This window comes from Puma concolor, chromosome D4 (assembly GCF_028749965.1).
Source record: "Puma concolor isolate L17-30 chromosome D4, mPumCon1.1.hap2, whole genome shotgun sequence".
In the NCBI taxonomy this organism is placed as follows: Eukaryota; Metazoa; Chordata; class Mammalia; order Carnivora; family Felidae; genus Puma; species Puma concolor.
In genome coordinates, this window is record NC_141679.1 from 93283800 (window position 1) to 93311767 (window position 27968).

General features: G+C 60.8%; 1 protein-coding gene across 2 annotated transcripts in view; it reads left to right on the plus strand.

Moving 5' to 3' along the window:
- Positions 1-3449: 3449 nt before the first annotated feature.
- OLFM1 (olfactomedin 1) overlaps positions 3450-27968 on the plus strand; it is a 36869-nt gene continuing 12350 nt past the window's right edge. The window contains exons 1-4 of one of the 2 annotated variants that reach the window (XM_086684459.1): positions 3450-3688; positions 17304-17453; positions 22167-22322; positions 24226-24445. In XM_086684459.1, coding sequence (XP_086540585.1) covers positions 3593-3688; positions 17304-17453; positions 22167-22322; positions 24226-24445 — 622 coding nt within the window. In that variant the 5' untranslated portion in view covers positions 3450-3592. Of the gene's footprint in view, positions 3689-15213; positions 15440-17303; positions 17454-22166; positions 22323-24225; positions 24446-27968 lie in introns of those variants that run through there. The other variant, XM_086684458.1, reaches the window with a different exon arrangement.

Here is a 27968-nt window from a genome sequence, read left to right on the forward strand (position 1 = left end):
CCACACACCCCAATAAAATAAATGTTAAAAACAAAACCCAGAGCTAGGACCAGGTCACAAGGGGACTTTGATGCAAGAGTCAACAGAAATATTATAAAACCAGGATGTGTCCGATGGGGTCAAAATGGCAACGTGGGATAGAAACACGTCCAACCCAACAGCTAACAGGGATTTCTCTCTCTCTCTCTCCCAATTAGCAGGTCCTTCCGGGACACGTGTACTCGGACGGTGATGAGCGAGCTTCCAGTTCCCAGTTTCTTCTGTTCCACTTTGGTCTCCCAGCCTTCTGTCAAGTTCAGGTCCGATCTGATACCTCCAGGCTGCAGAGCATGTGGGGGATGATCTCATCCTTACGCATCGGTGCCTGCTTATCCCTCCTGCTTGTGTCCAGCCGCTGAGCGTGTGCGCGTGTGCCCGGCACAGTCCCGGGTGTTTCCCTCGCCGTGGCTCGCACCCCCCTGGCGGGTCGGCGCTTGGCGTTAGCACACCCGCACAGGCGGACGGCCGCCCCCGGGGACGACACTGGCGGTTCTGGGCATCGGCTTCTGTTGTTGTTCTGATCAGCGTGTCATCTTAAAAAACCTGCTTTACCAAGATGTACTGCACCCAGTGTACAATTCACCCAGGGAAGCGTGTGATTCGACGGGTTTTTGGTAGATTGCATCGTTACTTTCAAAGCTGTGTGTGTGTCGACCCTTCGCCATTTTCGCGTGTCCAACTCGGTGGCGCTAATCCCATACATGATGTCGCACAGCCGTTACCTTCTTCCAGTTCTGGAACTTGTTCATCACCCCACACAGAAATTGTGTCCCCATAAGTCATTACTCCCCGCCGTCCGTCCCCGGGCCCCTGGCGGCCTCTGCTCTGCCTTCTATCTCTACGGCCTGATTCCTCTTGGGCCTCATGGGAGTGGATCCCACAGGGTCTTCCTTCTGGGTCTGGCTTACCTCTCTTGGCACTGTGTTCCCTGGGCTCACCCGCAAGCCCAGGTCAAAAGCCGGGACAAAAATTTTAAAAATTTTTGTTTGAGAGACAGAGAGAGAGAGAGAAAGAGAGAGAGAGAGAGAGAGAAGCTCCAAGAGGCTTCATGCTCAGCACGGAGCCAGACACAGGGCTCGATCCCATGACCCTGGGATCATGACCCGAGTCGCACACTGGACACTGGACCAACTGAGCCACCCAGGCGCTCCCCCCTCCCTTTGAAAAGCCGACTAATATGCCGGCACCCAATATGCTACCTTGTTGATCCACCCTCTGTCGCTGAGTTGTTTCCATTTCTTGGCCATTGTGCATAATGCTGTGGTGAGCTTGGGTGTAGACATATCTGTTCCAGACTCAGGTTTCCATCCCTTTGAGCACACCCCACGGTGGACTTGCTGGGTCATTAGAGTCGTGTAGTTTTGAAAATAAAACCAATTCCTGCTCAGGTCAGACCTTCGGTCTCAGTCTACTTGAGGAAATCGACATAGCCTGGCCTCTCTGTTCCACAGGAAGAAAAGCCCCAGGACTGGAGCTCACATCCCTGACCCGCGACCGTGTCCTGAGCCCCTGACCTCTTCCGCACACGAGGACACCGGCAGCAGCCCCAGGGCATTGACACGGAGGTTGAAGGGGACGCTCAGGCAGTACGCCCAGGGCACGGAGGGTGCTGGGTGAACTCTCAGAGCCTCTCCCTAGTCCTTCCGAGTTTACTAAAGGTTTTTTTTTTTTTTTTTTTAATGTTTATTAACTTTTGAGAGGGAGAGAGAGAGAGAGAGAGAGAGGATGAGCAGGCGAGGGGCAGACAGAGAGGGAGACACAGAATCCGAAGCAGGCTCCAGGCTCCGAGCTGTCAGCACAGAGCCCGACACGGGGCTCGAACCCACGAACCGTGAGATCATGACCTGAGCCGAAGTCAGACGCTTAACTGACTGCGCTTAGGAGGCCCTGGTACAAGCATCTTTCATTCCCATTCTACAGGAGTGGAAACTGAGGCTCGGAGAGCCTCCCCCTGGAAGGGCCAGGACAAGACACCGGCCCCTCCAGCTCCCCGAGCAGCCTTCTCTCCACCCCCCACCCCTGCAGCCTCTCTCAGCCTTCCAGGGAGCGGAGGGGCTAGGGGCTCACAAACAGCTCGCTTTCACTCTCAGGCCAATGAAAGCCGAAGAGGGGCTGAGAGAACAAACAGCCCCCAGGGCCTCACCTCGCCTCGCATCTTCTCCCAGGGCCACCTCCTCTGGGTACTCGGGCCCACCCTGCCGGACGACCTACCCCAGGAGCTCTCACCAGGGCCCAGGGGGCACAGCCCCTCCCCCACCTTCTCTTCCCAAGGTGCACGAGCCCAGCTCCTGAGCCGGTGCCCACAGGGTGCCTCCTCCGTCAGGGGGCTGCACGGGGACAGGCTGGGAGTCCCCGCTCGTCCCTGGTCACCCCTGCTCTGGACCTTGCTGGGTGACACATCAGTTGCCCCCCAACACTGTCCCCCTCTGCGATGTGGGAAGATCGGACCGGACCACCCCCAGCCGCTCTGTATTCTGGGATTCTCGGGCCTGGAGCCTCCTTCGCAGAGTTTATTTCCACGAGGCTGACCACTAAACAACGGGACAGAGACCAGACAGACGCCTCTAAACTCCTGTGGCCACCTTCACTTCCCAGAAAACAGGTGCCTGGAGACTCTCCTCCCCAGAAGGGAGCGTTTAAATGGAAAATGTGGCCCCCAGGACCAGCCGCCCTGGTCTGGGACTCGTAAATTCCGCGGGAACACATGTAAAAGAACAAGAGGGAACACAAGGCAGACCCCCGGGGACCCTTACAGGGCGTGTGCCCCCCACTCCCCCGCCCCGCGCACAACCGTGAACACAAGGACACGTCCTCACCCCCACACCCAATGGGACAGGGGCCCCAGCACACGTTCCGTTCCCCTTGCAGCCCCACACTGATCACCCCGGGACGACAGGCCTGAGCCCCGGTCGCCCTGCTTGCAGGCTCTGTCCCCAACCGGCACTCCCGCCCCCGGGACATCCTTCCTGGGTCTGAGCGTTGCTCTGTCTCATTAAAAGGTGACCCCCAAGGGCATGTTCAGCTGCCATCTCTGTCCCTCCCGGAGATGTGAAGCCCGCCTGCAGATCCTCCCCCAGCGGCCAGGCCCCCCACCCCCACTCTGCCTTTCCCATCCCAACCCCAGGGGGTCCGGGGCCTCCCGCAGCTGCCGCCAGCCAGGATGGACTCTTCTGTCCGAGTTAAATTTCCCCCGCCTTTTTGATGTCACATCCTGTCCCAGCCTGCTTCCCCGCCGCCGCCGCCGCCCTCCCCACTCCCGCGCGCGAGCGTGGCGCGCGGGTCCCTCTGCGCCACCCGGCCGCCTTCCTCGCAAACTTTTGGCACCCCCCGCCCAGGCGCGCCCGTGCGGGGAGGGGGGGTGGGGGGGAGCGCGGGAGGAGGGGCCGCGGAGGGCCGCGCCCCGCCCGCCCAGGGACAGCGGGGACAGCGCGCAGGACGCGCTCGCCATGCAGAGCGGAGGCTCCGGGTGCTGAAGGCGCGGGGCCAGCAGAGCCGGGAGCGCGTCCGCGTCCGCGTCCACGCAGCGCCGGCGCCAGCACCGGGGCTCCTGCATATGCCAGGACGGCGGCGGTGGCAGCCAGACATGCAACCGGCCCGGAAGCTCCTCAGCCTCCTCTTCCTCGTCCTGATGGGCACCGAACTCACTCAAGTACGTGCGTCCAACGCCATTTTCCTCCTTGCGAGCGAGGGAGCGCGGCGTCCGCGCCCAGCGCGGGGCCGGCCAAGTCGGGGAGCGGCTCCCAGCTCCGCGCCCGGGTGGGGAGGGGGCCGGAGCGCCGCGCACCCGGCTGGGAGGGAGGGGTGCAGGCCGACGGAGACCGCCGCCGTGCGCCCCCACCCGCGGAACCCCCAGCGCCGGCCCAGCTCCGCGGGGCGAGGGGTGCCCCTGTCGCCTAGGACCCCCAGCCTCCCACCGCCCTGAGAAGTTCAGAGGGCGGCATGGTGGCACCCTGGGCGGGGGAGACAGAGCAGGGTGTCCGAGCTCCTGGCATTTCCAGCCGAAGCTCTGAGTCCCACCCCCCACCCCCACCCCCCTACTCTGGAGCCTCCTGTGTCTCTGCCTTTGGGTGTAATGCTGCCCTTGGGGCTCCCCCGAGCAGGGGGCGGCAATTGTGCCTCCGCGGGAGCAGGGCTGGGCGCATTGTGCACTCAGTGTGGAGGCTTGGGGGGTTGTGGCCACATGCGCGGCGTGAAGCGTGAGTGCCAAGCGAGGGCCGTGTGCGCGTGTGGGGACCGCTGGGCGTTTGAAGCGGGCTCGCTTGCCCCCCCCCCCCCCCCCGAGCAACGTATCAATAGAAAGCCTGTCTCTGGCTGGTATTCTCCATCTTAAAAATCCGTTTCGGAGCTGGCAGGTCTGGGAGGAGGAGAGGGCTGTCTGGGAGCGCTGGAATGGGGGTGTCTCCTTGGCAGCGGGGTGCTGGGAAGACGCTGCCAGCTTCGGGAGCCAGGCTGCTCGGGGGTGACATTAAAATGCCCTTTCGATGGTGCCACCGTGCCACGCTCGGAGCTGGAGACACTGGCCCTTTGGAGCTGTGGGTCCAGGGGGCGGACGGGGCCGCCAGCACCTTGCCGCAAGCCCCCAGCGGCCCCTGACCCTCCCTCCCTCCCTCCGCCTCCCTCCATCTCAGGAGAAAAGAGGAAACAAAGAGAGAAGAGAGGGCAAGAGGAGGATCACAGAAGAGAAGGCTCTGGAACAGTCTTCCCTTGTTCTGCCTTGAAGCCCGTGCCGGCTCCCTGGCTCTGCCCGGGAGACACAGCTCCCACCCCAGCGTCGCGAGGGTCCTGTCCCAGCCGCCCTCAGAGACCCCTGCCCCGGTGCCATCGGGCGGTCAGGTCCCCTAGAGAGGTGCCTCGTGGTCTCTGGGAGACAAGTTTCCTCGGCGGTGGGGAGAGCCTGGCCGAGGCCAGGCTGGCGTAGCATGGACAGTTGCACACGCGCACGCACGTGCACACTCACACAATTACACTCCACAGACGGGAGCACACGTGGGCAGCCAGGCAGGTAGTGAGTAGCGTGTGCCTTATTTAGACATTTTGGGAGAGAGAATGCTGGTTGTCCGTGGCCCTGGACGTGGCCGCCCCCAGCGCCCTCCGAGCCTTAACGGCCTCCTCGCTTCCAGGCACCCCGAGTCTCCATTCCCAGACCACACAGGCTTTTCCTCGAGAGGTCTCCTCCTCAGGTCTGTGTAAAGATCCCCTGTTCTTGGAAGAAACTTTCGGTCCGACTTCAGCTGGAAGCTCTGTCTCGGTGGCGAAGGCGTCTGCCCGGCCACGCTGCTGGTTCCGGCCCCCGGGGGGTGTCAGCCAAGCCCTGTGCACGCACACCTGCCTCCTCCTCCTCCTGCTTCCGGGTCCCCTTCAGGACCCAGGCCAGCGCCCCACGACCACGCCCTCCCCTGGGCCAGCCAGGGGGGCTGATGTTTTCTGAGGCTGAGCTGTGGGATGTCTCAGGGGACTGTGTCCCTCGGTGCAGCCAGGAGGCCTGGCCCCTCCCTCCCTGGGAGGTTGGAGAGTCCCCTGTGGGAGGCCCATCTTCCCGTATCCCGGCGGGATCTTAGAACAAAGGCTCAACCAGGTAAGCTCACTCACGGTTGTTCCCAGCCTGTGAAGGGTCAGAGAGTGGCCACCAGTAACCTGTGAGGTGGGGAGTGGAGTGGGGAGCAGGTGTGGGCCAGGGCTGGGCCGCGGTCAGTCTGAGAGCTACTAGCACAACCACGCTCCGAAGTCTTGCTCTCTTGATCCCAAAGTAACCCAGCCCTAGGCAGCCAGGTGTCATGAGCAAAGCCAAGTGCACTCGTCAGTGGCTGAGATAAGCAAACAGAGGGTGTCTGTCTCCCCCCCCACACCCCGCCTCCGTTTCTCTCCCACTTTCTGTAAGTGGCCCCCATGGCCACACACACCCCCCTTCGAGGCCTTTCCAGGGACGTGCCCACAGGGCTCCGGGGCCACTGCGTTCGCGGGTTAGCAGCCCGCGTTGAAGCGGGAGCGAGTCAGGAACGTGGGGCTGGTACCCGCGCTGCTCGAAGGGTGCTCGCGGCCGGGCGGGGGAGAGGAGCGCGTGGCCGAGCCACCTGTTTTCCCGACAGCTCGCGGATGATGAGCCGCGCCACCGAATGCCAACCGGTGACGGACGGCCTACTACGTGCCAGGCCGGTGGGTCCAGGTGAAGCTTGTCCTCAGACAGACAGGCCTTTCTTGGCCTTATTCCGTGATTTCCAAAGAAAGGCTGGTGCTTCGTGCTTCCTGGGAAGGATTTTGGGAGTGTCCCAGCGGGGCACGGGGGAGCCGCCCCCTCCCTCTTGGGGGAGTCGCCCCCTCCCTCTTGGGGGAGTCAGGCTGTGGGGCCTCCTGGGCTCCAGGCCTACCTGGTCCACCGATAGAAGCATGCTGCCTGCAGATGAAGGTGTGAAATGAGTGGGGGCTCTGTAGCAACGACCTTGACCCCAGCTGCCCGCGCTCGTATCCCAATCCCACCAGGCGCCACCGAGGTGACCTTGAGGGAAGCTCTTAACCTCTCAGCCTGCACGTCCGCCTTTTCGTAACCGGATGACTCTGGAAGAGGTGGCCTCACACAGACCCTGTCCTGCTCGGCCGCTAACTCGCCCTCCCCGTCTCGTGCTGTTCTCGGACGCCAGCTGGTCGGGTTTAGCGCAGTCAGACCTGGGCTCAGGGTGCGGACGCGTCCAGGCCCTGTGGTCTGGCGTCTGGGCCGACAGGCTTTGTGGGACCCGAGGCTTTGCAAGGGGCAGGAGACCGTGTGGGCCCAGGGCTCTGGGGTCGGAGCGGGGCTGAGTGTCGGGGAAGGTGGCGGCCTCGGTCCTGAGGCTGCGCGAGCGTCTGGCCGTGAGCAGGCGGGGAGGGGGGCGGAGGGGCTACACGGAGGCCGGCCAAGGCAGGAGGGAGGGTGTGTGGAGGAATGGGATTTGTTGCAACAGAGACGCAGAGTTTCTGTTGTTACCGCGAGCCCCAGGCCGGGCTTGGCCTTTCTTAAGGACGTGAGCCCCCCACGCGCACACCCGTGACGGCCTTCCGGCCCTGAACAATGAGCAGAGTGCCCTTGTGGCCTGCTGTCGCTGTGGCTGGCACGGCCGGGCCGGGAGCCGGAGCCCAGATGAGAGCAAACCCCGGCCCCCTTTGGGGAGGGGTGGGGGTGCTGTGGACGGACAGGGCGGGTGTCCCAGAGCAGCTGGCGTGGGGGTTAGCCCCCAGAATCCCACCGGGACCCATCACTTCAAATCCGTCCTCTCCTCCTGAGATCCCGCCGGTCCCGCTGTAGAAAACCCAGCCCGCTCCCTGAGCCGATGTAACTAGGCTGCAACAGCCCCGTTGTGTGGCCTGCTCTAGACTAACCTTGGGCCGATGACCCCACTCACCTGGACCCCCCCATGGGTGCCCTGGACGCTGGAGTGCGAGCGGAGGCGGGGTGGGCGTTCGGGAGCACTGGGGTCTCGTCCCAAACCGGTCAGTTCACGACACACGGCATGTAAGGCGGCCGGCGGGTTGGTAGGCCACCGGAGAGGAGCCCTCCGGATTCCCAAGTGGCCGCCTTCTGGGCAGGAGGGCGCTGTGACACCCGGGGGGTGGGGGGGCATCAAGTTGTAGATCGTCCTCGCTGACGGCTGCTTCAAGTCCGAAAGCAATGTGCCCCTCCCCGCGCTGACTTCAGCCTTCCCCGATAAAAAGAAAGGTAATTTTCTGCCTTGGGTTGTATTTATTACTAAAGTTATCAGGCCCTGTAATCAGTATTAACATCACCGTGTAAAGTAATACAAAACTAATTACAAGCTAAACTGAATTAGACGCATATGGCAACCGTGAGCCGGGCTGACAGGGACAGGAACCGATTTTCGGCGGTGGAAAAAAGCACCGAGGACGCCCTGCGTACCCCGAAGCTGGCAGCCTGAGGGTCCTTGCCACGGCAGGGCCACTTCCGCTGGCCAGTGCGGCTCCCACTGGGGCTGAGGGAGGGGGCAGCAGGTGGGACCCGAAAACACCCGTCCCTTCACCTCTCGGGCGACCCCCCCCCCACACACACGAGGAACAGGGGCTGACACCAGCAAAGGGGGTTCCTGCGCCATGCTGCCCGCCAGGAGCGTCGCCTGGAGCAGGAGGCGGCAAGGCCAGCAGCCCGTGCCGTATCCCCACCCTCAGAGTTAGGAAACCGAGGCTGGGGGAGATGACGCAGCCCGTCTGGCGGCCCAGTGTGTAAGTGACAGACCCCTCCGTGTGCTCCCAGGTCCGTCTGACGCCTGAGACACCCGAGCTCGTGTTTCTGTTAAGACGGAGTGAACACATGAACCGCGGAGGGGAGGCTCGGTGCCACAGAGCAGCCAACAGGGAGGCGCCTGGGGCCGACGCGCCAGACCCCCGAGCTTCGTGGAGCGCCCCTGGGCAGCCCGTCGTCTCCTGCGTCTCCCGCGGCGGGGCCCCGTGTGCTGCCTGCTCCCACCTGCCAGCTCGGCTTTTAGAAGGGGGGGGCAGCAGGGCACGGGAGCGTCTGGCATGACCCTGACCTTGCGGAGCCCTTCCCACCGCGAAGGGCGGGTGGCCTCGAACAAGTCCCCATGTCCACCCGCCGGGCGTTGGAGAGTGCACACTGTCAGGGACAAAATGGGGGTCCGGGAGGGAGCTCTACGTCTGCTTGACGGCTGAGCCCAGGAAGCGGGCAGGGACACACACACACACACACACACACACACACTCAGCTCCGTGCGGCTCTGGGCGTGATTCAGACAGCGCTGGGGAGGAGGGACCAGGCCCCTCTCGGGGTCTTCTGGCAAACGCAGCTCCCCCTTCCTCTGTGCCCAGGTTCCGTCCTGGGACACCTGCCAGGTGACTGGGGTGAAGCTGCCGTCTTAGCTCTCGGGCGGTGTTGGAAGACGCGAGCTTTCCAACCCGCTTGCTCTGATCCTGGCCACAGGGGTTTGGCCTGTGTGCTCCTTGCGCGCGGTTTAACGACACCTACACTCTGGCGGCCAGGAGGAGAGTGGGTGGCCTCACCGAGGCGCATCTCCTGGCTCCATCCCCATTCAGATGCGCGGGGCGTGGCGCTCACAGAGAGCATCTCGCTCAGGTCCTGCGGGTTTAGGGGTTTAGGGAGCGGGCGCGACGCCCTCCGGGAGCTTGGACTTCACGGCAGTGACTCCTCTAGTGTGCAAAATGGCTCTCATGGGTGGTTCCGGAAGGACACGAAGTTACTCCCTCTGGCTCTCAGTGATGGTTTGGGTGTCTGAGGGTCGGACAGGAAGCCGAGGTATATTTATAAACATTATCAGTAGCGGACTCAGCACCGCAGGGTGTCGGTGCTAAATCTGACAGCGAACAAGGTCCCGGAGAAGAAACAGAGGCAGGCTTTCAGAAACCATGCGCGGCTCTCAGACGTGAGTCCCGAAGCGCCAGCCCCGCCAGGTGCAGGAAAGTTCCCGTTCCCTGCCTAGGGGCAGAGTCAGGCGCGAGCGAGCGAGCCGGACGTGGCATCCAGGTACTCGATTTCTCCAGACACGACACCTCCCTTTGGTAGAGCTGGCTGGGAAGGTTTCTGAGGCGGAGGCCCCCCCCCCCCCCATCAGGCAGAGTCCTAATCTGTTGGAGGCGGGGCCGGGGGCGGAGCGTGTGCTCTGGGAGGGAGGGGCATCGGGCAGCACCCTGGTCCTGCAGACCTGGCCTTCTGAGCCATGTTGGAATCCGTGAACCCGTGTCCGGATCAATGACTTAAACTCAGCAGAAACCAGCCTGCTCTCCTCAGTCAGTTAGGGTGACTTCCCTTAATGGGCGAAAGGAAGCAGTAATGTCTGCGGGGCCCCCAAAACCCACGAGCTCAGCTCAGAGGGCGACCTGCCCGCAGGGCCGTCCCGTCCAGGGTCTCCAAAGCGCCACTCCCAGAAGCGGACCCCATTTCCGCTGGGCAAGTGAGAGGACACGTGGCCGTGGCCTCCCGGTCTGGATGCAAAAGCCAGTCTGAGGCAACGTTTATGAAAGCAGATGGAACTTTCCAGACGAGGAGCAGAGGGTGTGGGGGGCCGCGGGGAGGGGCCACAAACGGTCAGCTCTCTGAAGGACAAAGAATCGGGACTGAGGGCTAGAAGGGGGCGTCGTGGCTGAGGGAAGAAGCGGCCCTGGTGACAGCTGCGGGTCACAGAGCACTGTCCCATGGGGAAGTGGCTGCTCTTTCCCCGGGGGGTTGGAATAGACACCATGAGTCCCAGCTCCGCAGGACCTCGAGCCCACTTGCAAGGACGGCGGAAGGAAGGGACCCGGGAGGAGGCTTTGCAGCAGGATGGGTCAGCTCTCTGCTCTGCAGCCGGGCTAACAAACTTCCCAAAGTGCCCGGCTCCAGACCAGACCTTTCGCTGTTGCAGAAATGTTCTTCCCCAGCAGGAGAGTGATGGAAAGGGCACACACAGGGTGAGGGAGCAGAGTAGCCCCACCCGGCCCCCCTAACCCTCTCCCATTTCCGTCTGCCCTCCCTCTCTCCTCCACCCCGGCTTTGTGCGGATAGCTTCAGAAAAATATGCATGCTTCTTCAAAAAACTTTATCTATTGGGGCGCCTGGGGGGCTCAGTCGGTTGAGCGTCCGACTTTGGCTCAGGTCATGATCTCACGGCCGGTGAGTTCGAGCCCCGCGTCGGGCTCTGTGCCGACAGCTCTGAGCCTGGAGCCCGCTTCCGATTCGGTGTCTCCCTCTCTCTCTGCCCCTCCCCTGCTCATGCTCTGTCTCTGTTTCTCGAGAATAAATAAACATTAAAAAAAAAAAAAAATTTTTTTTTTTAAAGTTTATTTATTTTGAGCTAGAGTAAGTGCCAGCTGGGGAAGGGCAGAGAGAGAGAGACAGAGGGAAACAGAATCCCAAGCAGGCTCCTCGCTCTGCAGAGCCCGACACGGGGGCTCGATCCCACGAACCGTGAGATCTTGACCTGAGCCAAAACCAGGAGTCCACCATGTAACTGAGCCACCCAGGCGCCCTGGGAAAATGCACATGCTTTTCCACAGCAAAAGGGCATCCAAACTTTGCTCTTTGGGGCTGTCCCTTTGCCAAGGCCCAGACCTGAGCGAGTCCCTACTCTGGGGACTTGTGCTCTGTCTGTAGAACGGAGATGCTCCGACGTCGTGCCTCCTCGCGGGCCACAAGCCGGGAGGCAGGACCTCCCAGGGCTGGACCATACCACGAGCGGCAAATGCCTGCCGTCATAAGCTGCCAGTCGGCAGTGTTTTGTCATAGCGGCCGGAGCAGACGGACCCCGTGACGTCTGACAGGCAGAGGTGTGCCACGTTTTTGAGCTTGGTCCTGGGAACGGCCGGCTCCCCACATGACCTTGAAGGTCTTGCCGTCTTCCCGAGCCTGACGCAGCAAGAGCATCGCCCATGGGCGGCCGCGAGGATCAAGGGACATGATGCAGCTGGCGTGAGGGCGTCTGGGGCACAGCACCTGCTCAGTTAGTGTTACGGTGGCTATTGAGAGTGGTGAGCACAAGTGAGCCCTTGCTTCCAGGGAAGCCGTGTGGAAATTGGGATTTAAGTTCCTCCTCAGGAACATTTGGGGTTGGCCGACACCACGGATCCTTTAATCCAAATGCCTCACTCTTCAACAATGCACAGTTTGCTTTCGGAAATACTGTGTGGCCTCCTAAATCAAATTACACTTGCTCAAGGCTTCTCGGATGACTCTTTCAAATGCATTAAAAGCAAGAGTCTCTCCTACTGACTCATGGATTCCAGTCCCTGGAGAGGACTTTGGTTTGGGATTAGAGGAGTCAGAAGTGACTTACCTCCAACGTCCAGCTTGTCAGAGCAGCAGTGCAGGGAAGGGCATAGGGGTGCAGGGCAGGGCGGCAGGGGTGCAGGGCAGGGTGGAAGGGGTGCAGGACAGGGCATAGGGGTACAGGGCAGGGCATAGGGGTGCAGGGCAGGGTCGCAGGGGTGCAGGACAAGGTGGCAATGGTGCAGGGCAGGGCATAAGGGTGTAGGAAAGGGCAGGGCGGCAGGGGTGCTGGGCGTGGCAGCAGGGGTGCAGGGCAGGGAGGCAGGGCAGGGTGGAAGGGGTGCAGGGTAGGGCATAGGGGTGCAGGGCAACAGGGCTGTAGGGCAGGGCATGGGGTGTAGGGCAGGGCAGGGCCTCAGTGGTGCAGGACAGGGCAGCAGGGGTGCAGGGCATCGCGGCAGGGGTGCAGGCTCACTGTGGGTCAGGAGCAGGGCTATACCCACCACACACCCCTGTTCTGTCTACACACGCCCTCTGGGAGGGAGGGATGTGAATGGTGCCTCTGTTTGCGCCTTTATAAACACAGAAAGGGATGCAGAGGTGGTGAGGAGGGACTGACAGGCGTCAGGCTGGGTGCGAGCCAGCTGTCGCCCCAAGTCCTGCTCAAATTCTCTGACCTCCAGGGTCGGCTCGGCTCCCAGGCAGCTGTAGCAGTACCGAGGCACCGTCCACCGTTGGCAAACCCCGTGGGAGTCACCCAGAGCCCGATGTTTACAAAGACGGCCTCCCAGCCACGCCTCAGGGGACGCCACAAACGCTCCCAGCTCCCCAGTATGGCTGCAGGGCTCACGTCCCCAGGCCGGCCCCCAGTGCCCGTGCGCGGAGGGTCGAGGAGGGTCGAGGGTCGGAGGGGGTCCCGGGCGGGTGGAGCCGAAGCAGCTCGTGGGGCCCGGGGTCCTCCTGCCTCCCGAGTTCCCCGGAGCAGCGTCGGCCCCGTCGTCGCAAACTACCTGGTCTTGGGTTTCTCAGTTGAGGAGCCCGACGGACGTGGTGCCCTTCAAACTTCCTTTGTTTCCTTTTTTTAATTCTATCTGCCCATCTGGACCCTCATCCTCCTCAAATGGGGCTCTGGTCGGGGGGGATTACTTTCGTGTCCAGCAATACCTTCTGAGCACTTCTGCGTCCTTATCAACAGCAGCAGCTGTCACAAGGGGCGGCAGGGGTCCCCGGGGGCACGAGTCCCAGCCCTGCCATGCACTTGAGCCCTGGTCACTCAGCGGAGGGGCCTCCCGAGTGCGTGCTGTCTCCTGCCAAGCGGGGTAACCGGGAAATGCACCGTTACCGGGCGCCAAACCCGCTCCCGCACTAACTCGCTCTGTCTTCACGGTACCCCGGAGAGAGAGGTCACTATTACTGTTAGCGGGCCCGTTTCCCAGATGGGCAAACTGAGGCACAGCAGGCCCAACCCCTCACAGCTGGTGGCAGAGCCAGGGCTCAAACCCAGGCCGCCTGCCCTGAGTCTGCGTTCTCCGTGCTGAGCGGCTCGTCCGAGACGCCTCTCTCTGGCAGCGGCGTGTTGGCCACTAATAATAAGAGAGTTTTCATTCACGCTCGGTGCCCGGCCACGGCGAGTGTCCAGGAATCGGCTCCCGTGTTGGTGTCGCTCCTGTCCCGGGCTGCACGGCAGGCTGTATCCAAGCCCTTGCCGCTTCTAGATGCACGGCCCGAGAGTTCTGTAGACTGGGTTGGGCTCGACTGGAGATTCTTTCCGCCAAGGGAGCGGCCACTGCCCGCAGTGGGATTTGAGCGCGAGTGATCTGGGCAGCGTGGCTCGCGGCCCTGAATCTGCTGGTCACGTGCTGGCAGGGGAAGGAGGCTGAGCTCCGGTAGTCGCGTGAATGTGTGGCCTGGTGTGACCTGCACGGGCGGGCGGGCTGGCCGCGGAGCCTGCAGTACCGACTCACACTGGGAGGTGGCGCCCTTCCCCAACGGTTGGAACCGGCCACCTGCACTCCCTGGTGCCTCTGGGGAAAACAAATCAGGAAACCCTTCGTGGGGTCTCACACCGGACACCCGACACTCGGGCCAGGACCATCCTGGCTGTCATCGTCCCCTCTCCCGAAGGGCATGGAACAGAGACAGACGCCCTGGGAAGGTGGTGTGCATCTTCGGTGGCCCCCGGGAAGGCCGGATCCTTCCAATCCCGGTTCAGGAAGGGAGATTTATTTTCACCCGGGCAGAAAAGAGTGTGGTGAGTGACCTGGGGGATGCTTCCCAAACTTCCCGGACCCTTAGTGGGAGGGACTGAGGACGGACGGACCCTTCATCCCCTAAAGGCTCCTGCAAATGCTAAAGCCGCGTTCAGGTGTTCGACCCAGTCAGCCCCGTGCCTCGGAGACGTGCGCGTGTCCTGCCGTGATGCCGCGGAGGGCTGGGGACTTAGGCCAGGCTGCCCTGACCCTCCACTTGGGCCCCAGGACTGGGGCTCGTCTCTTGCCCCCAACCACACACCCCAAGGCCCCGCCCAGCTCCACACTCCTCATGGGCGGGGCACCTTCAGCTCTCCTGCCCAGATGCCTGAGCCCAAACCTAAAGGCAGCTCCTGCCCTGCCCTCGGACCCCTCCCACCCCAACCCAGGGGCCCACACTGGTGGGTGCTGCATCTGCCAGGAGGCTCCTTTCCTCCCAGAGGCCTTAGAGCACCTGCCCCACCCCCCACCCCCCATCCCCCCATCCCGGGGGATTCCAGAAAGCCTTCCCCTTTCCACCCTTTTCCTCGCCCCTCTCCTCCCCGCGCTGGGGCTGGAGACCCCTTCCTGGCTGGGCTCCAGTGCGGGGCAGCAGGGTTGGCGGGGAGCTTGGAGCCTCCACCCCCCAAGTAGTTCCAGGGCAGCGAGGGCGAGGGCTGAGAGCGCGATGCGGTGGCCAGCGGGGGTCCCAAAGGGGTGCCCAGGCCTCGCTCAGTCCGTCAGGCCGCCGGGAGGGAGCAGCGCGCCACCAGTCTGGACGCTAAGGCCGCCGCGATTTTAGGACTTGGGGGCGGTGGTCGGCTCTCCTCCTTGAACACCCATCTCAACCCCTTGGCGACTGGGGTTTGCAGGCCTCGCTGCCAGCAGCCAGGGGGCGGCGGGGAGCCGGAGCGGAGAGGAAAAATCCACCCATTTCCTGGGCAGATTGCGTCGGCCGCCGCCCGGCCGTGTCCCCGCCTCCCGGCCGCGGCCCCCGCGCGCAGCCCGCGCGGCGCTCAGAGCCCGAGCCGGAGCCGGAGCCCGAGCCGGCGGCGAGGCGCGGAGCGCGGAGGGGCGGCGGCACCGCGGACACCGGGCAGCGGGCAGCGGGCAGCGGCCACCGTCCCCGGCGCCCGGGGCGGCGCAGCCATGGCCGGGGCGCGCGGGGCGGCGGCGGCGGCGGGCGGGCGGCGGCGGCGGGCCGAAGGGGCGCGGGGACTCGGCCGGGCGCCCCTGCCCGCCGCGGTGCCCGCCGCCTGAAGGCTGCCCGGGGGCGCGGAGCCGGCGCCGGCGCGCGCGGGCGCAGGAGGCGACTCGAGGCGCGATGTCGGTGCCGCTGCTCAAGATCGGGGTTGTGCTGAGCACCATGGCCATGATCACCAACTGGATGTCCCAGACGCTGCCCTCGCTGGTGGGCCTCAACACCACCAAGCTCTCGGCGGCCAGCGGCGGGACGCTCGACCGCAGCACCGGCGTAAGTCCCCGCCGCCACCCCGCGGGCCCTGCCGCCCGCTCCCTCCGACCCCGACCCCTGGCTGGGCGGCGCCGAGCGGGGGCGCGGGGGCGCGGGGCCAAGGGCACGGGCAGGGGTCCCCGGCGGCGGCTCTCCCCCGCGCTTGCCCCGCCGGCCGGCACCCCGCCCCGGTCCCCCAGGGGCGCGCCTCCTTCCTTTGCCGGGGTTTCCTCTTGGGGCAGGGGGCCTCAGGGACTCGGAGGCCTGGAGTCCGCATCAACTAGTATTAAGTCCCTCGCGGACAAGGTCAGGAAACTGAGTCAGGGGACTTGGGGACTTGTCCAAGGTCACTCAGCAAGTAAGGGGTGGGGACGCGGTGCTCCACCCTGTCAGGGCTGGTCCAGCCAGGGCTCGAGCGGAGCCCGCCCTACTTTGTCAAAGCCAGACGGACTGCCTGAGTGGGCCAGCGGCCGTTGGGGGAGCTGGCGGCTGTGAGTCCCCAAGCCAGGTCCCTGACGGTCCCGGCCGTGGTGGCCAGGGAGGGTGCAGTGGCCCTGGGGGGCACTGCCTGTGGAGCTGGCCCCTCCTGTCCCCTCTGCCTTGCCTCCCAGGTGGCTTTTCCTCCCTCATCAAGGCCTTGGGTGGGGGGGGGGGAGGGGGCAAGTGGCCGGGCGCCTGTGGGCAGGCCTGAGTCGGATGTTGGCTGGAGCCACTGGGAGGCAGGCCGAGCGGGAAGCAGCCCTGAGCGGAGGGGAACGGAGGAAGGAAGGACCCCAGGCGGGCCCCTCCTGGTGGGGAATGAAGGGGGGCGGGCAGGAGGCTCCTCTCCCACCTGGTTTGTGCTGCCCTGGGCACAGGTCTCCGTGTGAGCCCCTCCTGAGACCCTTGTCACGTTCACGTGCCATTTCAAGTGCTTCCAGTGCTCTCATAATGACTTTGCTCCGGGTCTGGGTCCTAAGCCTCTGGGGTTGGCAATGAATGAAACAAATGTATCGACTACTATAGGTTCTCCTCCGCCGGGCTAAAAATAGCAGGGAGGTGACCTGAGGCGCCAGTGCAGGCTGCCGAGGAGGGTCTGTGCTCAGGGAGTGTTTTCCCACAGCAGCGTCCACCCTGTGCCCCTGGCGCTCGGGACCCCGAGCCGGGCGGCAAGGTGACACCGGCCACACACGGCTCCGGTTCCTTGGTGGGTCCTTGGGCATACCCCGGGACCGAGGCTGGGTGTGAACGCCATGCCGCCAGAAACTTGGTGACATCCACTGAAGGACCGCGCGTGGCAGCCGGGTCGGAAGCCTGGCGCTTCCTCCGGCGGCCTCTGCCGGGGTGCCGGGGACGGTCGGGGCTCGGGGCGTTGCGGCTCTGGGCTGACGGGCGGCTGGATCCTGGGTTCTGCCGCGGGTGCCACATCCCTTCGCGTCAGGGACGGCGGAGCGAGGCTGCGCCAGCCACCCCTGCGTGCCTTGTGGGGAGGAGATCTTTCTGAATTACGTGCTGCGAGTGAACCAGCCACTTGCTTTCCTCCCTGGCTCCTCGCCGGCTTGCGGCCTCTTCCCTCCCGTCCTCCTAACCTATCAATTTGGTCAGATGCCAGAACTCCAAACATCCCTGGAATTTAAAAATCCCCTGGATTGGAAAAAAAGAATTAAAAGAGTCGTGTCGGTTTCACTTCCTTCTGGCCCTGGGGACCCTGACAGGAGATCGCCCCTTTGTTCTCGGGGGCCCCTTTCCCTCCCCGTGGTCAGAACCAACGCGTCTTTGGACCGTTTCTGCCCTTTTTTCCTGGAGGCTGGACTCTGACAGTCCTCCCCGGGTGTCTTTCCTGCTGCACTGCCTTACGGTCTGACCTCTCTCTCCCTCTCGCTCCCTCACCACCCCCCCCCTCCAGGTGTTGCCCACCAACCCCGAGGAGAGCTGGCAGGTTTATAGTTCTGCCCAAGACAGCGAGGGCAGGTGTATCTGCACAGTGGTCGCCCCCCAGCAGACCATGTGTTCACGGGACGCCCGCACGAAACAGCTCAGGCAGCTGCTGGAGAAGGTGAGTCCGCGTGGGGCGTGTGTGTGTGTGTGTGTGTGTGTGTGTGCACGCCCACACCAGCACCAAGGCTCGGCCAGCCTGCAGGGTCTGTCCTGCTTCAAGACCTCCCTCTTTCTTGGCACGTCCACACTCAGAATGTTTGTGAACGAGTGACTGAGTGAATGGATGGGTGCGAAACCCTCAAGGATGGCCCAGGAGGAGACGAATAGACCCCGCCGGTCGCTGCAGGCTCCCCTGAGGAGCCACGTGGGAGCGGGGTGCGGGGACGCGGGGTGCTTTCTTTCGCTGCCACCATCTCTTGGTCCCTCCTGGGGACCCGCAGTCCAGGGGGCTGGGGGCTGGCGCGGAGCAGCTCCGCGGGGGGCATCCTTGCAGCCCTTTGGATTTTGTCCCTGGGGCTCTCCCCCTACCCCCCCCCCCCCCCACAGCAGGCCTTCGGGAGCAAAATCACACTGGGTCCTCACCTTTGCACCCACTGTGAACGGCACCGTGTGGCTCAAATACACACTCGGAAGCCATCGTTCCAGATAATCTCCACGAGGATCATGTAAACTTGGTGAGATTTTTCACCCCGTTTCAAGAATGGAAGTCAGAGGGTGGACCACCTGTCCCAAGCCAAGCAGCTGGCTCTGGGGGGGGAGGGGGGGGCCGGCACTCAAACCGCGGAGTGGCGCCCCCGCCTGGCGTCCTCCGCCACCCCCCCCCAGAGCTGTGCACGCACACACACCACCCACGGACACACATGGACACAGCACGCACAGGCACACGCACACGCCATGCACAGGGCCACCTACACACCCCCCCACACACCACACATACCCCGTGGACATCCCACGTACACAGTCACACACACGCCAGTAAAACTGTACGTTGGCCGTTGTTGAGGACACGAGGGGAGGCGCCGGCCGAGCCGTGAGGGTCTTGGGGCAGGTCAGGTCGCTGGCAGGGGGACCGCCTTGTGGTGCTAGGTCAGGACCTTTTCGTTTGGGCCCCGCCCAACCACCACCCCTCACACGACCAGGTCCCAGTTTGGCCTCAGTTTCCCGAAGTGTGGAGGGAAGGGGGCGGTGAGCGATTCCGGGGGGGGGGGGGGGGGCGGGGGGCACTGCCAGCTCTGCTCATGGGGAGGAAGAAGGGAGGCCGAGGCTCTGGGCGGCGCTGGGCTGTGGCTTCCGCTCCCCTTTAAGGACAGTGTGGTCTCTGTTCTCATCTCTAGCCCACCCAGTACATCACTTGCAAGGAATTAATGTAAAACGCATTTAGCAGATTCCACAAACGTTCATTAACACCAAACTAGACCAAAGCCTAATTGGGCCTTTAATTATTCAGAATTGCAGAGGCAGGAGGTGGAGCTTGAAGGGGCCTCTGGGACAGCTGAGGCCGGGCTGGGGGGCGGGGATGGGGGCGGGGCCGAGATGGGCCGAGGGGGGCGGGGCGGGGGGGTGGGGGGCCCTGTCTGGGGGCAGGGCTGGGGGGCCGGGCTTGGGGGCCTGTCTGGCGTCGGGGCTGGGGGGGGCGGGGGGGGGGGGGTCCGGGCTGGGGGGCGGGGCTGGGGGGGGCGTGCTCTGGCTTGGGGGCGGGGCTGGGGGCGGGGCTGGGGGCCCGTGAGGAAGAACCTCGAGCTCTTGGGGGAGGTGCTTTCTGGATTCCAGAAAGCTCTCAGAGCCGGTAAAGCGCCGGCCTGGGAGCCCTCTTTTCTACCTACGGACGCCACCGCGCCGCGGCTTAACGATTTAAGGCCCTGTTTTACACCCCGGTGGGCACCGTGTTTTCAGAGGGCAGCAGCTTTTGTTGTAAAAGAGGGGGCTTCAGCGTTCTCGTCGTGGGGCCTCCCTCCGGTCGCCGCCCCCCCCTTCTCTTGCCGTGGGGAGCGTGCACCGAGCTGTGCGGGTCTGATCGTGCGTGCCGTCGGTGGGGCCGGGGTCCCAGCCGGCCACCTCGCGTCTAGTTCTGTGTCTCCCCGGCCTGGCTTCACGTGAACCCACCCGGGGGGCTTCCCGCGGTGGAGTCGTGGGCGCACGCCCGGAGCCCTTGGGAGGGGCACTGCCTGCTGCCGCCAGGGCCTGACCGCTAACTAGCCCGGTTCTGACGCGGGGGCGGGGGGGATGAGGGCCCCTGGAAACCCACAGAGTGGAAAAGGCCTGCGGGGGGCCGGGGGCTCTGTTTCTGTTCCCTTCGAGGAAGCCACCTGCCCTGAATTTGGAAGCGTGGGTCTTGGAGTCAGCCCAGGCCTTGAATCGTGGCTGGCCGCCGTGTGGCGGCAGACAGTCTGCTCGACCTCTCTGAGCCTGGCTCTCCTTATGCAGAAAGTGGGACCGGAAATAGTGTTCGCCAACCGGGGTTTCATAGAGTTTGAACGGAGTAGTGACGTGATGGGCTTAGCCCACTGCCTGGAACACTGAAGACATTCAGTAAATAATTAGGGTTCGCTAATCCCTGGAGGCCGGGTGTGTCTGTTGCTTGTCGCTGCCCCTCCCCCGCTTTCCCAGCTCCTGCTCCCACGCTGGGCAGAGCGTGGGGGAGGGGGGTGTCGGTGTCATTTAGCAGCTGCGTGACCTTGAGCTCGTAGGTCTGCTTCTCAGGGACACATCCAGCGGGAGAGAGGGTGGGTGGCCCCGGGGCCGGGTCTTCCTGCGCTCCTGGGAGTGGTTGTGCCTTTCCGCTTTGTGACCCGCCAGAGAGGAGGGTCCACCCTCCCTGGAGGTGGGAGAGGCAGAGGGAGAGTCGCGTTTTGTGTTAAGGCAGCTGGGTAGCTTGGCATCCTTAAATTTTGTTTTCTAAATCTTAAATTTGATCTTATTTAAAATTGGTTACAAGCCTTCCTTCCCTGGCAAATGAAAAGCCCGTTGTGCAGCGTGTGCCCCCTGTTGGCGGATCGAGACATGGAGCCGGCGGACCCAGTGGCTTCTGCTCTGCCCACGGAGGCCCTTGCTCCTGGGGAATCGGATGTCCCAGGAGAGGAGGGGAGAGGGGTCTGGACCGGAGGCGCCATTTGTGTTCCTGCTGCCAGCATTGTGGCTGCTGGGGGGACACTCCCCACGTTATGATGTGTGGGCCTCCTGCTGTGGTTACAGGAGTGAATGAGGCCCAGCCCCCTCCCACCCCCTGGCTGTTGAAGCAGATGAGTGGGTTGCTGCCCTGCAGGCATGGCGCGGACAAAGTAGTGCTGTTTCCAAGCAGCGTGCAGCCACTCCTGGCTTGGCGCATCCTGGAAGCCTCCCCGGAGGAGGTGGTGCTCGGGCTGGGCTTTAAGGTAACCAAAACTCACGAGTCTTCTCAAAGGGAGTGCTGTAGTTACTCAGTGTGAGGAGGTAAGACAGCTGGTTATTCAGTGCGAGGAGGGCAGGGAGAGAGAAGGTAAGAGAACAAATATGTTCCAGGTCCCCGTGAAACGTCTAAAGAGAAAGGATCCGAGAGAGTCAGAGTCAGCCACGTACTGTATTTTACAAACGTGAATTTTTAAACTGAGTTTGTGTGTTACTTTTAAATAACTAACCGTAAAATTCCAGGCATTTCAAAGTGCTGCAATAAGTAATACCATTTTTCTCCCACTGAGAAGCCTTTTAGATGTGCTCTTTTATTTTATTTTATTTTATTTTATTTTATTTTATTTGTGGGGGTGGAGGATGCACAGGAGGCACAGAAACCGAACCACTACCAGCTTTTCACCGGCCAAGTCCGGCTACGTGTCATACCCAAATGATTCTGTTTCTAAAAGGGAGAGAGTTTTCAAAGGCAGCGGAATAGCAGAGCTGAAAGTTCGCGGTTGTAAAGGCGTCGTCCTCCCTCGTAATCGGATTGGACTCTAGGGAAAATGACCCAAACACCGCTGCAGCAACCCTGAGCTCCGTTCTGCCTCCCCACCGCCCCAAATGCCTGTGCCCAGGAGCACGAGCCACTTTCCTGAAAATAAAACGCTCTGACAGGTGGCTGCACTGAAACTGTTTTCTTTTAAGCTCCCTGGAATCCTGTTGAATATTAAAGTTCCATCTTGAGGCTGGACTCAATTCTGGTCTGCCTGCAAAGATGTAAAACAGTGATTATTCATTTGCTGGGTGATCGATTCCTGACTGTATGTTCGGAATGCACACGTTTGCAGAGCAGTCATCTACCTGTGATACTGCGGGGCGTGATGGATGGTGTGCAGGATGGGGAAAGGGGTTGATAGAGAGTCAGGGAGAACAGCTCTCTTGTTCCTTGGTTCCACGCTCCGGCCATCAGCCTCGGCAACAGGACGGCTGGGAGATTTAGGAGGAGAGAGAGGCTCTTCCTGGGGTGGGGGCAGCCCAAAGGCACTATTCGTCTTTCTTGCTATGCGTGCCTGCCTAACTGGTTTCATCCTGCAGAGTAGAGAGACTTAAACACAATCCCTGACCCAGGGAAGAAAAAGAGCCACCCAAAGCCATGTGCCTGGAGCCGTGACCAGGGAGGACCTGAAGCTCCTGAACCCCTGATTGGCAGCCCTGGCTGCAAGAAAAAGCATTCTGGAACGTGGCAGGCGAAATGTTTACCAAAGCAATTGGCTCTGTTTGGGGAGTCCTCGGTCATAACACTCCCCGGTGTTAGTGATTACCTAGTAAATGATGTGTGGGCTGCTTCTGGTTCCCTGTGTGTTGGCCGTGTGGAAAAGGTCGCGGTCGTGCCTTAGAAGGCAAATACGATGGGCGGGCACCTGCTACGGCTCCTTCCTTGAACCCGTTGCCTTTTTGACAGGTGCAGAACATGTCTCAGTCCATAGAGGTCCTGGACAGGCGGACTCAGAGAGACTTACAGTACGTGGAAAAGATGGAGAACCAGATGAAGGGGCTGGAGTCCAAGTTCAGACAGGTGGAGGAGAGCCACAGGCAGCACCTGGCCAGGCAGTTCAAGGTAAGTGTGTCCCTCCTCCTCCGAGACCGGGCTTGGTTTCCCTTCAGGCTTCGCCCCTTCCCTCTGGAAATAGAAACCCGGAGCCCGGGGAGGAGCCCGGCGAGAATCGCCCTTTGCAAGGGGGCTGCTGTCCTTGGAAATAGACAGGCAGCCTGTCCCCGCCCTGGTTTGGCGAATGACACCTTGAAAGGGGCGGGCTGAGGAATGGCTTTCAGACCCCCGTGAGCTTCTGAGGCAGGTCACAGATTGGCCGGGAAGGGACATGATTGGTCGTTGTCATTCTCAAGCTGCTGCAGGTAAATCACATTAGCCAAGGATTAGCTTCATTGATTAGAGCCGTTTCTGAGCGGGGATCACTCAGGGCAATTTTTCACATCTGACCTAATTTAGCTATGACAAGGCACACTGTAGATTTGCAGGGAAGAAGGAGAGAGACACCAACATCTTTCTCACTTCCTGGTAAGTGTTTCTCCCCCCGGGTAACTCTGGACATTAAAGCCAGAGTTGGCCCTAAAATTATATATACATATGTAGAAATATGTATATATACATTTCTGCTTTAGTCAGCTTCAAAATGTTCAAATTGAAAAATTATACGCACCTCAATTAAGGTATACATGCATGTTAATTAGCAGTCTAGCCCAGATATAAACGAACAGGTCAAATTACACAACCCTGCTTGACTAGAGATTGCTGATGCTCCGTCTTCCTGTCCTTTTTATGCTAACGTTTTCCTTTGATGTGCTCCCTGCATGAAGCAAGAACTAATCCGCTTTTAAGAGCGATACATTACGTAGGCAAAATGGCAGGCTAACGAAGTCACAAATCTGTATTATAAACAAAACGATAGCAGGCCTGAGCCTGTTGAGGAGAAATGAAGCGATTGCTCACGTCGGAGGCAGGTGAACACGTTGTCCTTGCTCCTGACACGTCACTGCGAATTATCTCAGAGAGAGATTTTGACCTGCTTGACCAAAAAAGAGTTTGTGTCTCTCCCTGAAAGGGCAGCATTCATTTGCTTCTCCGTGGTAGACTCAGATTCCCCTAAAGACGAGGGTGCCTTTAGCCGCCGAGGGCTAGCCGCGTGGTGCTGGTACTGTGCACGCAGGCATCCCCCTCCCGGTTCCAAAATTGGGGGCGATATGGCCCCGGGGGAGGAGAAGCAGCCCCTTGCCTTTGACCATGCTTTAATTGCACTGAGAATTTCAACAGGAATCGCGAGGGAAGCTCTGTAACTGTTAAAGCAGTTGGTTTGGATGAAATCTAGCATTGCAGTGTGATTTTTTTTTTTTTTTTTAGTGACCATGAAAATATTTGTCTATTAATGGCTGTCTGTTTAAGGCAAGCTAGTGAGGCAGCTCTTCAACAGTATTTCATTTTCTTGCTTGCAGGGCTAACTTAAAAGCGTTTTTTCAATGCTGCACTGACTGAAGAGGCAGTCCACTCCCATGTAACCATGAAAGAGGGTCAGAGAGCTTGGGCACCATGCATTTTTGCTATTATTTTCCAATACTTAGCACCATATCACTAAGGAACCTTGAATACAACCAGGATCCTCTTTTGCATGTGACTGTAGATGCATTTCATGGATAGTTTGAACCCTTGTCAATGCATTTTTTGAAAAAGAAAAAAAAAAAAAAAGAAACTTTGTGTGTGTGACTAAAAGCATGTAACCTTAAGATGTTGCATTCTAAACTGACAATAAAGACTTTCCCAAATATGTTGGTGTTCCGGAGACTGTTTAATATGCTTTTCTACCCCGTTTGGACCAGAATACATAAACCTATAAAGAAAGCAGGAAGGTGCACACCCTCCCTCACCCGGGGAGAGAAGCCAGGCCAAGGCAGGGTGTGGCAAGTTTTTGCACGCAGAGCACTGAACCCAGCTTATTTTGACCTTGCAGGCGATAAAAGCGAAAATGGATGAACTTAGGCCTTTGATACCTGTGTTGGAGGAGTACAAGGCCGATGCCAAATTGGTATTGCAGTTTAAAGAGGAGGTCCAGAACCTGACGTCAGTGCTTAACGAGCTGCAAGAGGAGATTGGCGCCTATGACTACGATGAACTGCAGAGCAGAGTGTCCAATCTTGAAGAAAGGCTCCGTGCATGCATGCAAAAACTAGGTAGGACCAGAACCCTGCGGGGGCGCGGCTCTGCTCCGCCCACCTCCGCTCCCACACAGGCTTAGGGAGTGGTGCTGAAGCGGACAGCGCCCGCCTGGCTTCAGAGAGGCCCCGGGCAGGGCTCCCCGGTAGGCGGCACTCAGGCTAGGGCACTGTCCCACCCTGTGCAGAGAAGGCCAGCTCACAGACCCCGTGGAGTCGCACACCTGGAGAAGGCATCAGATGCCACACACCATCTGAAGGATGTGTATGCGTGTGTGCGTGTGTGTGTGCGCGCGCGTGTGTCCCGGGTGAGTTTAGGACACAAGTTCGATAGGGCTGGAAACGTACATCTCAGATTCTCTCCGGGTTGGGGACAGGGGCTGAGGAAACTCCCAAGAGAACGCATCGGGCGTAGTTTGAATAAAAGAGAAGAGAAACTCCGGTCACACCACGGTAGAGGACTTGCCGTTCACGGGGAGTAAAGGCACGAGTCCCTCCTAACAGCCTGGATAGAGCAGCTCCTCTGAGCCCACCGGCCCCTCCACCCTGTTGCCCTATTCCGGGAAGGACCCCCGCCGCTGGGGGAACCCCTTCAGGTTCTTGGGATCAATACCCGCTCGCCTTGTCAACTCTCCCGTGGATTGCTTCCACAAGTCGTGGCTCGTTAGCGTCTGGGTCCGCTCTTCTAGCACGTTTCAGTTTGTCCAATTAGTCCTTGGGTTTTCTTACCGAGACTCGCTGGCCCTTGTCACCTGCCGTTTTTTGACACCAAGGTGGTTTGTGTCCCTGCCGTGTACTTCTTAGTGTGATGGAGGGTCATTTTGACTTATAAAGAAGCTTCCCTTAGGTTTTTCTCTGATATTCTAACTTGATTCCCTTTTTGTTCCCTCTCCCCCCACACACAAAAACACACCCCAAATGCCTCTTTATAAACTTACAACGTCCCGAAGGTCACAAATGCTTTTTAAAATCCCTAGTGCCATGAGGTGAAAGGGAATGTCCAGAGAGCGAGGAAGGAGTCGGCAGGGCCCCCTCCCCCACCCCCCGCACCCGTTTGAGCCGGTCCGAACATCCAGATTATCTCAAATGCCGTTCTAGGCACCTCAGCAAAGGCAGACGCTTGTTACATACCTCAGCCCCGGAGGGGACAGCGAGAGGCGTTGGGAGTTTAATCTGGTTTACCGTGGGCACTTACGCCATGTCACATGAGGGATCGTCTGCTGCGTTTTTCCAGTGACGTGGTTCACCGCACCCCAGTGTCGGGGGCTGGGGGACCCGGGACCTGTTCTGACACTGCAGGGGTCCGTGTGGATGTTCGAATGTTCACAATGATGGGGCTATGTTTAAGACGATGGGCTGTGTGGTTCTTACCATTGGGCACAGGTTTGGGTTTCTAGCCACAATTACCCCACGCTGACCATCGCCTCTCTCTAGCCACACCCTGCCAACACCCCCACTGAGAGGTCTGTCCCAGCCTCTGAGGACTCTGTGGGTGGGGGAGGGCTCATTGACTATGTTTTCCCTCGCTGGGATATAGACTGTGTATACCAGTGAGAAATGGCGATGAAACCTCCATGCTTTCCGAGTCAGGGGTCAGGGAGCAAAACGGAAATTCAGAGTGGAAAGTTACCAAGGCAGAGAAGGCGCAGGCCTCTCCGAGGGGGATGCCACCCCCTAAAAACACTTGGCCTATTTTTAGAAGCTGCGTGAATTTTCCTTGCAACTTTGAACCTTGCGGCTTTCACGTGGTTCCCCCGGGGCCGCCAAAATGGTTGATTTGGGAGCGAAGAGAGAGGACCAGTCCCGGGGACCGCATTCTCTACGTGTCGGGAGTGCAGCCGTGTGGTCTCGCCTCTGCGTTTCTTTGTTCAGAAACACCTTGACTTGTAGATAGACCCACTGAATCAGAGTCTGCAGGTGGGGCCCAGGGATCTGCATCTAACCAGCACCCGGGCGATTCAGGTAAACAACGCCAAAGCGGGAGAACCCTCGGTCTGGGGCCGGCAGTGCGGTAAAGTAGTTAAGTGCTGCTCTGTGGCCGTGTGACTCTGCCAAGGCACTGCCACCTGTTTTATCTGTACGGTGAGGGTGTAGGAGTCCCCGTGCCCTGGGGTCGCGGTGGAAGTCCAGGGACACCGTTCCCATCATGGCTGCGCACTGCATCTGGCAGAGTAGGGCGTGACAGGTAGGCAAGCAGGGAGGGAGGGAGGGAGGGAGGGAGGTAGTAGGTGATAGGTAGGCAGCCAGTTAGGAAGTAGGTGATAGATAACTAGGTGGACAGGCAGAGAGCAGAGGATAGGTGAGTAGGTAGGGAGGTAGGCGGGCAGACAGTCAGTCGATAGATGAACGGACAGGTGGGTGAGCAGGTGTGGGGGTAGATAGTGGATGATACAGTGAGCAGTAGCTGTCCCATCTCCCTGGGCTGTCACTTAGGCTCAGTAACTTAAGGACCACACTCCCGTCCTGCGGCTGCTGATTTGGTCTTTATTTCCGCCTTGCAAACGGGCCCCATCTTAGCGGCCCGTTCGCTTGCTTGGAGCTTCCGGTGAGCACGAAGCACAGAGCCCGCCTCCCGCTCCGTGGGGGCTGGTGGCTCCGTGGGGGCTGGTGGCTCCATGGGGGCTGGTGGCTGGGGCTCCCGCAGCTCCCCGGCCGCCCCCCCCCCCACCCTGCCCCGGCGCCTTGGTGCCTTGGTCTCCAGGCTGTCTCTTGGTCCTTGGCTTGCCAAACGGCACCTCGTTACCTTCCCGGTGTGACGGTGCAGCGCCTCTAATCAGGGTTCTCCTTGTGGCCGCCTTCTCTTTAGGTCCACGATGCTGGTAATCCCTGACCCCAAAACATACACAGGGAAAAACAAACAAGTGGTAAAGATTTCTCTCTCAAGGGGATTGTATGTTTTTCCCAATGGCCCCGCCAGAAAAAAACGACTCTGAAACTCCTTTTCTAAAACTGGAGGGGGGCTCAGCATCTCTGGGCATTCCTCTGCGGGGGGGGCGGGGGGGCACTTCCGGCCACACCCCTGCAGCTCCCCTCGTTCCCAGATGAGCGAGCACCACGGTTGCCCAGCGGCCCTGTCCCCCGAGCTGGGGCGTGAAACTTCACTGCCTCCCTGGGAGGAGCCTGCGGAGTCAGGTGACCCAGCAGCTACACCAGCCGAGCCAGAGACTCGGGATCCAGTGCAAAATGTTGTTCGTACATCAACGCATCCTGAGCGTGTCGTGTGCCTGCTAGCTTCAGGCCTCAGTTTTCCTGTCTTTAAGAACGGGGGGAGGGATAGCTGATTTTAGGGCTTCCCGCATTATACCATCCTGGGTGGGAAAGAAGTACCCAGACACCCAGAGCACTACAGTCTGGGGTGGCGGGGTGGGGGGGATTTTCTTGTCCCACGGAGAACACATCTGAGTGAAGCCCCGGGGCATCACCGACCCCACCAGCCCAGCGTGCACGTTGCTAGCCATCAGACTGTAGACGTTTTTGCCAGTTTTGGGTGTCGGGCATGGCGCTTTGCCTCGGCACTGTTTCCTAGGCTCGCTCTCCTGGA